The 14922-nt window shown below is 34.5% G+C and overlaps 1 protein-coding gene across 1 annotated transcript in view; it reads right to left on the bottom strand.

Moving 5' to 3' along the window:
* The window catches only part of LOC145666805 (transmembrane 6 superfamily member 1-like), a 132846-nt gene that overhangs the window by 15872 nt on the left and 102052 nt on the right, over positions 1-14922 (bottom strand). The window contains exon 3 of the mRNA XM_081734367.1: positions 1583-1784. Coding sequence (XP_081590493.1) covers positions 1583-1784 — 202 coding nt within the window. The remainder of the gene's footprint in view (positions 1-1582; positions 1785-14922) is intronic.

Genomic DNA, 14922 nt, shown 5'->3' with positions numbered 1-14922 from the left:
GATCAGCTTTCAATTTCGTAAATTAACACGTGTACTTGAGTTAAAATTGTTTTTGTAACTTCTTCAATTGTTGCGACTGCTGGAACTATTATATTTCTCAAGTGTGTAGGGGCCACGGTGGCTCACTGGTAGAGGGTTCACTTCTGGTGCGTGAGGTCTCTGGTTAGATCCCAACTCGTACCAAGGGAGCTTTGTGGTAGCAAAACACTGTATACGTGTTTTTTTTTTTCTCATAGTTTTCCCATTTCTTTCATTTCACTATTTTTCATTCATTCTCATCATCACTGTCTAATTTAGCCTACATGCATAACTTTAGGTAAAACTGAAAATAATTTCACTCTTTTTAAGTGTATAAAACCCAATTACTTGATCTTATAGCATAACTGGAAAATAAAATATTATATAACAGGAGATAATATTAAGAAGTGTGTTAAAAAAGAAAATGCAATTATACCTATTTATGAAAATATTGTGGTATTAATGATGCTTTATGTTCGTTTGTTTGGGGCTTAATGCTCTTTTTTCAGCAACTGGGCTGATAAGATCTCACTTGCTACAAAAGCGAGAACATTTTTACTTATTCGAAAGGGATAAAAAAAAATAGAGGTGCGTGGCAACTTCTTTTTACATCATGTATGTGTGAAACTTCACGATAATGAGATCTGATAAAACTGGAATGCAAATACTGTGACATAATCGTGGGAAACATGGCTTAAATGAAATTATAGCAAACAACACGCCACTCAATAGTTCAACGTAAATGACATAAGCTATTACAGGAGTACAGAAGGAAAATAAAAATTTATTAAATTAATAGCTCGATTTCCTCATGGAGTTTTCAACTATTGATATACATATAATAATTTACAACTATAAATCTTCTACGAAACTTCCAGGATACAGCTACATTAATATACCTGTCATTCTCGATGTGACTTTTAAAACAAATTCATAGTTCCAAGATATTTAATGAAAAGTGTTTATTGCTCCTTTTAATTGAAGGTCTTAATCCGTATCTGTGTCTGTAACTTCCAAACATAGACTCGACTGTATCTCTTATTTTAGGAGGTGTATTGTGTTATTATTGTGAAATCAGTTTCGGCGTTGAAAACATAGATTAAATTTTTCTCAAAGCAGTAGTGCAGCAATATCATCTACTAACGGGCCTGTTATCTTTGCTCTATCATGCATATGGACTTGTCGGACTTGTCTTTGGTATACGTTATTCAGAGTGGCTGTATTTGGAATCTTAGGTTGGCCGCATATTGACCACAGGACAGAACAGCTAAGTCTAGGTACAGCATTGTATGCAATGCCACAAAGCCTCGTAACGCACATGCACTCGGGGACATGCTACAAAGGCCTTTCCAGTACTATGAGACACACTAGAAATGCATCAGACTTGTCTGTGCCCTTTCTCTACTGCCTCCGTCTGCCTTGGCTTCGCTGTCCTGCCTTTGGTCAATGTGCGGTTGCCCTTAGTTCGGAACCTTTTGCTTACGAACTTCACACACTAGTGTCATTTCACTAAACCTTATAATACATTTTTTTAAACTAAATATAATAATCTAGGTCGTCTTACCCGCTGCTGCTGTAATAACACAAAAAGATGTACATAAAATAGAATACTGCTATATCATAAAAACAACTCATATATCCCCAAGAGGAGACGAGATACGGTTCTCCATGTTTCAAATACCACGACATGAATCCAGAGATTATTCCATTCATTTCCAAGCAGATAATTAAATCGATCACACATGTAAATGCAAACATGGAGAATCCTGCAAACAAAATAGCTAATTAGTTTGTGAAAATAAGAAATACAAAGGGTAATTAAAGATAAAGCTTTTCTTTATTAACTACAAGCAGACTAATCCAACATTAAACTAAGAAGACAACACAATGTGGAACATACCTTCCGCAATTGTTAGTCTAGCATTTATAATCCATTCATGGAAAACTGATAGAAGATCGAAAGAAGTTTTTTTCCGCAACCGTATTCACGTAATGGGCGTGTAGTTTGCCACGCCTCGATTTTTGTGTTGTTTGCCACGATTTTGCCACAGTTTTTGCATTCTGATCTTATCAGATCAAATTATCGTAAAGATATACTTGGAGAGAAAGGAAGGGTTGCCAGGGGATTCGTTTTTGATTTCCTGGAACAAGTGGTAAGTGTTCTCGCCTTTGAAACGAGAGAGGTCTCATTCGACTCTCTGCTGAAAGAGAACATTAAGCTCCAAACAAATGAACACAAAACATCATTAATATCACAATACCTTAATAAATTGATAGTTCTATAATTGCATTTTCTCTTTTAATGATTTCTTAATATCATCTCCTGTTACATAATGTTCTGTTTTTCGTTATGCTACGCGACTAAAGAATTGAATGTTATATCCTTAAGAAAAATGAAATGAAATATTTCCGTTTTACGTCCCACGATTATGCCGTGTAAGCTAAAGGATATGATGATGATGAGAATGAATAAAAGATAGTGTATTGAAGAAAGTGGGAGGAAAACAGAAGAATCCCGAGGAAACTCACGCACGCGGTGTTTGCCCACCACAAAACACTTCGCGCGAGCTGAAATCTGACCAGAGATCCTGATAGTATGAAACAACAGCAAGCAAATATATGTAGAAAACCTCAATAAAAACAAATGTAAACGGAAGATCGCACTTCAAACTGATGAAATTTAGATACTTCCTGGCATGACTATAAACGCGTAACTGTATCCTTCTGAATTTTTTCAAACTACGGTTAAATATAAATACGTATATATCAATGGAATCAGCCTACAAAAACTCATTAAAACATGAGTTAATAAGCTGTCTAATGTTAAACGACCAAAAATATAAATCCACTAAAATGGCTTATAGTCAAAGTCAGATATGAAAAATTCAGTTTAAAGAATAAACTAAAACACTCCTAAAATCCCTTTGGAGAGAAATGTTTAATGAATACTCAAAACTAGGATTAAAAAAAAGAGCAGTAACCCAATAACGTGTTTGGGACCGTTTGTATTGTATGTATTCTGTTTATAAATATAATAGATTTGATTGTTATAATATAATCATCTGGCAACCCCCAACTTCTGAATTGATTTTCTATAAATCTTCACGATTATGATATAAGATAAATCAGACAGAACAATACCGTGGCAAACAACACCAAAATCGAGTCGTGGCAAACAACACGTAATCTTCACGTAAATGGTAAAAAAAAATGCGAAGTTTGATGATCTTTCCACCACCAACCTCGCGCACAGACGTATAGAATATATCTAAATGTGTCTAAACAGTTTAATATTAATAGCATTATGTATTTTAAAACACTTTCTGACATTAATCTGTATTCAGGAGATAAGTAGCCATCTCTTAGAATAACTGTAAATATAGTTAAACATTTGTCATCAATTTGGTAATCGAAGGTGCAAAATAATTGGATGACAAACGATGATCTACCTGGAAATGGACAGAGGCTTTCGGTATTCTTACGATAATATCATCTTCATTTGCAATTCTAAAACAAATACAAATCTGTGTGGGTAGAAACCATCAAAGTGTTAACATGAAAACGATGGAAATAATAATAAAAGTGCCTCGTCCGATCCTCTGATAAACTAACGTTTTATTTAAGCTTTTATAAAATTTAACTGTGAGATAAATTCTCATTTCTAGTAATACCATTCAAAAGATAGAACTACAACCAAATCTTGAACACATGAAATAATAACCAATACTTATGTTTACAATTAAAAGTTAAGTAGTAATTGTTGGGAAGAATAATAACGAGATGGAAATTCAGATTTGACACGATTCTGTGTCTTTAAAAGAAAGTATCCTCTCCTGATATGACCAGCATCTTGTTCCCCTCCTTGGCAGTAACAAAAAAGGGGAAAGTAGAGGAACGGTAAATTGTTTTGATTGCTTATCAGCTTATGCGGAAAGAATAATAGATTCTGAACGGATGAACAGGAAAGGGGACAATATAGTGTATTTTATTGTATGGTCACGCTCAAAAATGAATTCCCTGAGGATAATTTTTCTCCAAATAAATTCGGTATAAATAATACAATTTGAACACATTTACCTATAAATCAAAGAGAAAGTTATTTAGTTTAAGATATAAAGTAGTTTATAAAAAATTAACTTACACACTAGGTAATTGAACAAAAACGCACCGAAATCCAGTTTTGAACACGATCAGAGTTTAGAGCGAAGTTACAATAAATATTCGGAACATATTTTGTTTATACACATAGCGGATATGAGGGAAATTATTACCATGACGTTTTTCTTGAAGTTCAACCTTTAATTGACCTTTTAGCCAATCAGCACACAAGACAGAGTAACTAACTAAATGGAGAGTGTGGCCCTTCAAGTGAAACAGACGATCCTCCATTCAAAACCCAAATTATACACATTTATTTAACAAAAGAAACATGAGATTAACGGTACTCTGTCATAACTGATTAGTAGACTTCGGATCGATATGCACTAAAAACCGGCAAAATATGCATGCAAATATGCGCTAAAAATCACGAAAATATGCACTGAAAATATGCAAATATGCACTGAAAAGGATAAATATGCACCAATCAAAAACTAAAGTTAAATGAGAAATTTGATTATCTTTAAAGGAAAAAGCTGTGTTACTTGAACTACATATACTTGGTGTACAACTATGATGCATTCATGCTACAATAGACAACTTTGTAGTTTTCGGTATTTTCTGGCAAAAGCCTGCATTTGTCAGTCAAAACATTTCTGTACATCTAAAATGTTCCTTTCGTGTCACAGGTCCTTAAGGGACAGTATTTCAAAGAGGTAATGTTACTTACCGATAAATCTGTAATTCGTGCGTCGTTGTTCCCAGGAACACTTTATTTGCATTAGACAAGAATTTTGTCAGAATTTTTTTCGTCTATTGACTGTGCTTTTCGAAAAAATGTTTGTCCGATTGGTCTTGGCGGAGCCTGTTTCGTTATTGAATCAAACAGCTCAAATGTACTACAAAGTCCTAGTCATCGCTCCTCTTATCTCCTATGATCTTTGAAATTAAACTGAAATTAGTATTGATAAACACAAGTTCGCTTTTAATGTTTTCAGCTCCGCAAGTATCTATGGCTTCTTGAATATATTTGGTTTCTTCGGATTGAAACAGCTCAGTATGGGAATTTAAAATGCATCTACCTCCATATATATTCCGTAAAAATTTCCCTTAAAGGTTTTAAAGTTAACGGAGATAGATCTATGCAAATAAATAAATAAATAATAAAAAATAAAAAATAAAAATAAAGTAAAAGAAAAGCCTACATACGTTTTCCAAGGCCAAGACAAAAAGTAGATGCTATGCCCTTTTCAGCGTTCCTCCCTCTACTTTTGGCTCCCTTTGATCTATTGTGTATGCTTCTTGTTCCATGTCTCTAGACCAGCTAAAGAAATAGTTATTGGTTTGAAAATTACTATATAAACTGCACTTCGTTCAAAAAGTTGCACTGTATCTAGGGCCTTATATGGCGGTGGACTAAAGGTTAAATATGTAGGGTAACAAGTGTACGAAAATCTTTACAGACAACGTAGTTCATATACCTAACCTCTCACGGAATGTCTAAAAGTTTTGTAAACGCTACATTCCGGAACTTGAAAATTTCCGTTAAAAGGTATATTTTAACATCCGTTGTTCGCACCACGGGTTCCGACTAATCAAGAGAATTTAACACTTTTTGGGGGAGGGGAGGCGTGAAATATTTCCGTTTAATAAGGGGCCTGTTGAAGACAATTTTTACTGTATTAAAAGCCTGTATTCAAAGCATTATGTTCCTGTTTAAAAGAAAATAAATCCACTTGAAATTACTTTCTTTATCCAATTATGTGTTAATCCTAGAATATTTTCTTAACTTAACTTAAAATTGTCCGTTTCAAACAGCAATAATTTACAATGTATAATATTGATACTTTAAATGGAATAAACTGATTTGAGCGAGACATTTAGTATCAATGAGAAGAAGGTTAAGTAATCGAAAACATAACAGAAGACTTAGTAGATAAGTTACGTTTCGAGAGACTGAGCTGCATATCAAGGCAACACAAGCTTATATTTAAATAATCTCATAAAGTCCTTAAAGGAAAACTCGGAAACTTATCCCAAAAAATAACTGCTGCGACAAGTTTTAGATTTTGTAAAGCAAATATTTAAATTAATTGTAGTGTATTTTCAAAAGGGTTGTTCATTTCGTCCCGAAATACATTTTAAAGGGTTTCTTTGGGATTAACTCTGTCGAGTAAAAAAATCCACACCTGGGTTGTTTCATACTTGTAGAACTCCTTACTAGACTTGAAACTGCTATATAAGAAGGCCAAAAAATAGAGCGCTGCTGAAGTTTAAGCTTTTGCTATCGAACAAAATGGAAATGTCCTCTTCTAAAAACAAGCATACTTAGTTTGAAAATATTACTTGTTTAGCATACACTTTGCAAAACATATTTTCTCCTTGAATTGTTAACGTCTTTCGACTTCAAACCATTGTTTTAGAGGATCCATTAATTGTAGTGCTACACCTTGAAATTCCAGTTTTAACTAGAGCAGAATTTTGTCCATTTTTTTCCACCCAAGATAAATTTTGTACCATCTAAATAAACGACGGAAGGCCATTTCAAAATTTGGACCACTTCGATCACCTTTCGTGCGACATCTTCAAATTCGAATTTTAACTAGCTCAGAATTTTGTAAAATTATTGTCCATGTCTTTCAATCCAAGAAAAAGTTTTGTACCATTCAAATTAACAAAGTAGACCCATTTCAAAATTTGGCCATTTCGATCACCTTTAGTGCAACATCTTCAAATTCGAATTTTAATTAGATCATAATTTTGTCCCATTTTTGTACATTGGTGAACCACAAAGAACATTTTTTACAATTGAAACAAACGACAGAGTCATTTAAAAATTTGGCCACTTCGTTCACCTGTAGTGAGACACTTCAAGTTTGAATTTTAACTAGCTTGGTGGTACAAAACTCTACAAAAAGAGTGAAAATTCTAAGCTAGTTAGAATTCGAATTTAAAGATGTTACACTACTGGTGAACGAAGTGGCCAAAATTTTTAAATTACCCTCGTTTGTTAATTTGAGTGCTGAAATTTTTTCTTGGTGGTACAAAATATACAAAAATTGACAAAATCTTCAATTAATATTCGAATTTGAAAATGTCACACTACAGGTGATCGAATTAGACAAATTTTGAAATTACCTTCCTCGTTTATTTGGATGGTACAAAATGTTTTGTATGTGGTACAAAGATTGGACAAAATTCTAAGCTTGTTAAAATGCAAATTCTGCATGTCACACTGATCGATGTGGCCAAAATTTCAAATGGCCCTCCCTCGTTTGTTTCAATGGTACATAATTTTTCTTGGTGGTACAAAAATGTACAAAAAACAGTGAAAATTCTAAGCTAGTTAGAATTCGAATTTAAAGATGTTACACTACTTGTGAACGAAGTGGCCAAAATTTTTAAATTACCCTCATTTGTTAATTTGAGTACTGAAATTTTTTTCTTGGTGGAACAAAAATGTACAAAAATTGACAAAATCTTCAATTAATATTCGAATTTGAAAATGTCACACTACAGGTGATCGAAGTGGCCAAATTTTGAAATGGCCCTCTCTCTTTTACTTGAATTTTATAAAAAGAATTTCTTGGGTGGACAAAAATGGGCCAAAATTGGACAAAATTCTGAGGTGGTTAAAATTCAGATTTGAAGATGCACTACAGGTCATCAAAGTAGCCAAATTTTTAAATGGTCTTCCGTCGTTTGTTTGAATTTTCAAAATTTTTTCTTGGGTGGACCAAAATGAACGAAAATTGGACAAAATTGTGAGCTAGTTTAATTTCGAATTTGAAGATCTGTCACTACAGGTGATCGAAGTGGCCAAATTTTGAAATGGCCCTCCCTCTTTTACTTGAATTTTATAAAAAGAATTTCTTGGGTGGACAAAAATGGACCGAAATTGGACAAAATTCTGAGTTAGTTAAAATTCAGTTTTGAAGATGTGGCACTACAGGTCATCAAAGTGGCCCAAATTTTGAAATATTCCCCATTTGTTAATTTGAATGGTACAAAATTTGTTCTAGGTTGGACAAAAATGGACAAAAATTGTACAAAATTCTGAGCTAGTTAAAACTCAATTTAAAGATGTCACACTAGAACTAAATGGACACTGTTTCAGGAGATAACTTCTAGAAGATTTTTCTTTCGGTATTTTTATACTGCCACAGGATCACAGAATTTCAAATCTACACACACACACACACACACACACACATATATATATATATATATATATATATATATATATATATATATATATATATATATATATATATATATATATATATATATATATATATATATAGAGGTGACAATCATGCATCATTGCCGGGAGGATGAATCACTTACCTCTTTCTTATTCTTCTTTTACACGACCTTGGAAGATATTCGAAGCCGATAACAAAGATAGCAAAAGAACCATTTCAAGGTCTTGAGACTATTTATTTTAGAAACTTGGAATTCCATTTATGACGAAAGTTATTGCGTTAAAAATTATCAATTTGGTCGTTTCTTTAAATATGCATTTATATGCAATAACGACATAAACATGCACTAACCTCCGAAATATGCAAATATATGCACTATAAAACTCTACTATTTTACCCCAAAACAGCTGAAACGAATTTCTGTTTAAAGAGCATATCAGTATCACATCAGGAAAAAAACATGCAAATATGCAAAAATCCGAAGTCTACATAATTTGTTGCGAGGATTCGGTGAAACTATGCAACATGGATAGTTGGCACTTTACTGCAGCCACCTTAAGCCCCAAAATTTCTCCAGATAGGCATATTTTACAGGCTGGGTGAACTCTTGAACTGCTTTCACAGGCTAGGTGAACCCTCAAACAGACGTTTTCATGAAGTGGGTGAACCCTTGAGCCACTTTCACAGGCTGGTTGAACCTTTAAGCCACTTTCACACATTGGGTGAACCATTGAACTATTTTCACATGCTAGGTGAATTCTTGAGCTGCTTTCTGAGGCTGAGTGAACGTTTGAGTCGCTTCCACAAGTTTCGTGAATCCTTCTGACTCTAGTTACAGCACTGTGCAATGCAACGAAGCCTTGTAACACACACTAGAAATATACTGAGGTCTCTTTCTACGCATTCTTTGTTGCCTCCCTCTCCCTTGGCTTGGTTGTCCTACTTTTGGTCAATATGCACTTATGTAGCTGCCAAGCACGTAGCCAAGGGGGAAGGGGTTCGGACCCCCCTTCGAGACCAGAAATGAAAAAAATAAGGAAGGATAAAACGGAATGAAATGAAAGAAAAGAAGAATCGGCGCTAAAAATTAAAAAAAAACTATAGAAAGTTTTTGGTTACTCTTCCTTATGAGGAGATTTGTATTACTTGCAATACATGATGGCGAAGTGAGCGAGATATCCTGGAAAAGTCAGGGAATTCGAAATTTGTAGAAAAGTTACGAAATTCTCAGAATTTCTGCTACTAGTCAGGGAGATTTCAAGTTTCCGAAAGCATAGTGCCGTTGTGTAGTAACAGCGTGGAAATTTTTTATCATAATTTTTCGTCATCGCATCCTTGCAGTATCAAACATGTTATTTCCAAAACAATTTTCTACTACTCCTTTACCTGCCATTTGGAACAGACAGTAGCTGACGGAATAATAGTAATAATAAATAAAAAATATGTGAAAAGAAAGTTCTGTTAAAATTTGATTCAACAGAGAAAGGAACGCAGATATTGTAAAATATATTACGACATTATTGAGTTTGTACACTCATGTCCAAAATTACTGTCGCATGCCTATAAATATGTTGTTGTAGGAGTATAATTTGATAACGAATTCGCCCGGTATTTCTTACAATGTTAGTGTGTGTATAATCGGCAAAGACATGTAAGTGGAAAATTTTGTCAAAAGAGCAGTAAATAAGAACAATAAAACAAAAATAAAACTTTCTTGTCCATTTAGCATTATTTCGTTTTACTCACTCTAATTTTTGTATTTATAATTCTTTTCCCATGAAATTTACCACAAATAGGGACTAAACATTTCCCGATTATACACATGGTATCAGTATTAAAAGTACCCTGCAAAATCATTATCAAATTATATTCTTACAAGAAGACAGTCATAGATATGCGACAAACATTTTGGACATGAGTGTACTTTTTATAATAATGAATATGTAATTTTTATATTTGAGATCGTAATGAAATGAACATTGTTATATTTGAATGAACAGAGAAAGAACGTAAATATTGTAAAATTAATTTCAGTACTTTTTTATTATTTTACTCGAGATTTCTTCGTAGTTTGTTATTAAAATACTTACCAACATATCGTAATTTTATTGTGCTAACAAACGAATATATGTTGATAGTAAAGTAGTTTAGATTGATTGGGCCTTCAGTGTTTCATGTCACGCCCCCCCCGCCCCCCGTTACGAAATCCTGGCTAAACGAATCAGAATATGTTCCAGTAAAATAGTTTAAAATGATCGAACCTCTTGTGTAAGGACCACAGTATTTCATGTCACGGACCCCCCCCCCCCCTTCACGAAATCCTGCTACGTGCCTGCAGCTGCCCTTAGTCCGGAACTTTTGCTTACGAGACTAATATACTAGTGTTAAGAGCCTGTCTTACTAAAAATAATACAAAATTTACCATTTTTCTCTTGCTTGTTTATTCATAAGTGAAAGGAGATAACAAAATGCAACCTAGCACAATCATAGATAATGCTATTCTACAACAGAAAATATGAACCTGAAGAATGTTCAGTGTTGCCATCCATAGAAATTACAGTGTTGCCAGAATAACGATTCCCCTCAAATTTAAGTTAAGGCAGCGACTAGAAGAATGAATTCAACTGTATTTGATTACATATCATGTTGTTCTGGTTTGCTGTGAACTACCTTTTAAATAGCATTATTATTTAATTTTAATAACAGTATGTTAAAACTATTTTGTTTATTACAAACCAAATACAACTATTATTTAAAAAGTAGTTCATAGCGAACCAAAACTACATGATACGTAATCAAATGCGCTTGAGTTCGTTCTTCTAGTCGCTGCCTTAACTTAGATTTTAGAGGAACTGTTATTCTGGCAACACTGTAATTTCTATGGATGGCAACACTGAACGCTCTTCAGGTTCATATTTTCTGTTGTAGAATAACATTATCTATGATTGTGGTAAGTTGCATTTTGTTATCTCCTTTCACTTATGAATAAACAAGCAAAAGAAAAATGGTCAAATTTGCATTATTTTTAGTAAGGCAGGCTCTTAATTCAATAAATTCGATAATACGAGGGGAAGTCAAAAAGTAAAGGAACGAGAAAAGGTGCATTTATTCTAATGATAGAAAACTGAGACATACATTTTTCTGCATAATCTCTCTGCACTTCAACGCACTATTCCCAATGTTGCACAAGTTTTTTGATTCCGTCGGAACAAAACGTTCTTCTGTTGCACCTGTAACCTAGTTTGCACCGCATCAATGACTAGTTGATGGTGGACATTTAAATTTCTTAACTTCTGGTCATAACAGGTGTTTCCAAACTATGCTCGTAGCCTTACATTCCGGTTTGTGACGATGTATCCAAGTTTCATCTATAATAACGATTTGCTGTAAAAATCCATCTCGCTCGCGACTAGTGCTCTCAAACGGGTCAGGTCAACTCGGGTCGGGTTATCGGGTCAGCTCGGGTCGGGTTGTCGGGTCAGGCTAATCGGGTCGGGTTGTCGGGTCGGGTCAGTCGGGTCAGCTCGGGTCGGGTTGTCGAGTCGGGTTATTCGGGTCGGGTTGTCGGGTCGGGTCAATCGGGTCAGCTCGGGTCGGGTTATCGGGTCGGGTTGTCGGGTCGGGTCAGTCGGGTCAGTTCACTTTGGTCAACTGAGTTTAGGTTGAGTTTAAACTCGGCTGGAGTCGAAAGCTGCTGTTTTTCACTAGCTGCCTAATTAAAAATAGCAATTTTCAATTGATTTTATAGAAACCATAAATCTATTTTGAACACTTGCAGCTAGTGTTTTTATGATAAATGCTTATTTTTCTACTTGTGTGTACTTTAATTTTTAAATGTGGAAGATTGATTTTACCAATCGACTGTAATATTAATATCTACGCCAATATGGAGTCTGGATTTAGAACAAAACTAGAAGTTGTTTAAGCAACGCCAAAAGAGAGATTGGATATGGACGACCAAGCCCAAGCAGGGCCGCGGTGGCTCAGTGGTAGAGAATTCATCTCTGGTGTATGGTGTCCAGTAGCGTAGCTAGAGTTTTTTTCAGGGGGGGCAATGAAGGGACCAAGAGGATTTTAAGGGGGACATCTCCAATATATATATGTGTGTGTGTGTGTGTATTCAAGGTGAATGTTTCCATCTTTATTGTTCATGATTTTACTCTTTGGAAAACAGTGAAAATATAAGAATTTAGTACCTCAAACAACTAGGATTCATTAATGCAATTGATTTCTAATATAAGTAAATAGTTATTTAATCATGGCGTTTAAAATATGTGTAGCTGGTTTACTTAAGTGGAAGCAAATACACTTTTACAGGTAAAGAAAATAACTTATAGGTCCATGCCTCTACTTGAAGAGGATCTTTCTATTCGTGTTGGCAGCAGCAAACATATCCACAACTTGTTAAAGGTCTAACGATTTAGCAATTTTCTTCTCAATATAAAGTAACACTAAGTTTTTCAACCTATCATGAGTCATTGACTTGCGTATACAAGTCTTTAATCTTTTCAAAGAAGAGAATGACCTTTCACATGTAGCACTAGAAACTGATATAATCACAGAGATGATACCTAGCTTGTAGGTTTCTAGGAATGCGTTTTTGTAGACACAAAGATGATCAACGAAATTCGTTAAGGAATCAGCTTTCGTTTTCTTCTCGTCTTCATACAACTTAATTGTTAGAGCAACCCACATTATGCTTTATTTCTTGTTTAATTATGCTTTTTTTAAATTATGCTTTATTGTTAATTTCAATGATTATTTTACATTAATCGTGTATAATGTATATTTATTATACATCAAATATTCTAAATATCTTGATCTATTTATTGATATTTTTTGCAACTAGTTTCTCTCATATTTAATGAACTTTCTACTTAATTCATTTTAAAGAGATGTGCTTTGCTCGAATAAATTTTTTCTATCATTTGTGTGCGCCTTACAGGTACATATATACAGAAAGGGAAAGTAAGAGATGCCACCAAAAAGTACAGAAAGTGCTTAAGTTCAAAAAGTAAACATAACAATACAGTGATGACGCCAGACGGGGGCAAGGGGGGCGAGCGCCCCCTAGTAGCTACTTCTGCCCCCCTGACTGCCGTCTAGACTGCCTCCCCCCACACTCGTACAATCTTTAAACATTCTTCATGTAGTATTTATTATATATCAGTATCATAACCAATCTCATTGACAAATTGTAGTCTACTTTCCATGAATTTACTATGTGGCAGATTAATCCTCAAGCTTTCTTCTTTGAGCGTCTGGGTATGCACGCATATTTCTGTTTTCTAATTTAGCCCCTTTTGAGGTAAATTTTAGTTATACTTCTTTCTTATGATTTTTAATAATTGTGCCTAGCGAACAATAGTAGGTTTGGTCGACTTGTTTTCTTCTCATTGGATCAACTTCGATTGGAAACAAAAGAAAGGTAAAACCAGTTACGTAACTTGTTTGTATTTGTCCAGGTTTGAAGTTTTCAGTTTCATATTTTGTTTTATTTAAAACTTCTTTTTTCTGAAACATTATTCTCGGCTTCCAATATTCAGAGGATGTGCTTATAACAGCTTAGTTTGCAACTACCAGGGCTTAATTTTTTGAAGGAGATAAAAAGAGTTGTGTTTTCACTTCCTGCAAATGATAATAATAAAATTATGGAATGAAATTGATTCCCAATAAAATGTATTGTCAGAGTGCTGATCTTTAGTTAGTAATTGGTTTATACTAGTGCTCCTTTACTTATTTTGTTTCAAAGTACTGACGTGACGTCTACCATATTGACTAGGAACTGCTGAAAAATTCGTAGCCCAACCCAAAAGGAGTGCACGTGGATTGGTGAAGTTTTACTTCTTCTTCTCTTCCCCCGAGAGTCAATATACTACCTTGTACAGTGCTCCAGCTTTTGCAGAAAAGTTAAAAAAATCTAGATTTCCTCGCACCACTGTTCGTAGCACTACCCCTATCAGATCTAAAATGGCATCTTTCAAGTGATATTTAAGTTTGGGAAATAAGTACACGTAATAGTTAGACGGAGCTAAATCTGCGGAATAAGAATGATGATCTAGACATTGAAATCCTAGATTATGCAATGTCAGTTATGTTCGCAGGGGCTTGATGGACAGGTGTATTCTCCTGAAGGAACAGAATTCCTTTCTTTTCATTTTCCGCAGCGTTGAACTTTGAATTTTTCTTTCAGTTTTGTAAGTAATGTAGAGATTCTGGATTAAATATCTGACCATTGAGGAGGTAGTCTACCACTCCATACTTATACCAGAAGAATGTTCCAAACAGTTTCTCAACCTACTTCTGTGTCTTGAACTTCTTGGGGCGATGGAGAAATGAGTGCTACTACTCCATTGACTGTTGTTCCGATTCAGGATCATAGTGGTACAACCATATTTCATCTATGGTTACTATTCGTCAGCGAAATTGATCAGCATTACGGTCAAATTCGAAGAATACTTCTCTTAATGCCGTTACCCTTTTATTCTACTGACATATATTTTAGGAACCCATTATGCCGAGATCTTGCGCATACCCAAGCCATTCTGAATTATGCTACCGACGAGTTCCAAAGAAATGCCCAGAATCCCTGACACAAGTT

This window comes from Thermobia domestica, chromosome 12, assembly GCF_964235325.1.
Source record: "Thermobia domestica chromosome 12, izTheDome1.hap1.1, whole genome shotgun sequence".
Taxonomy (NCBI): domain Eukaryota; kingdom Metazoa; phylum Arthropoda; class Insecta; order Zygentoma; family Lepismatidae; genus Thermobia; species Thermobia domestica.
This window is presented reverse-complemented; position numbering and strand designations above follow the sequence as displayed.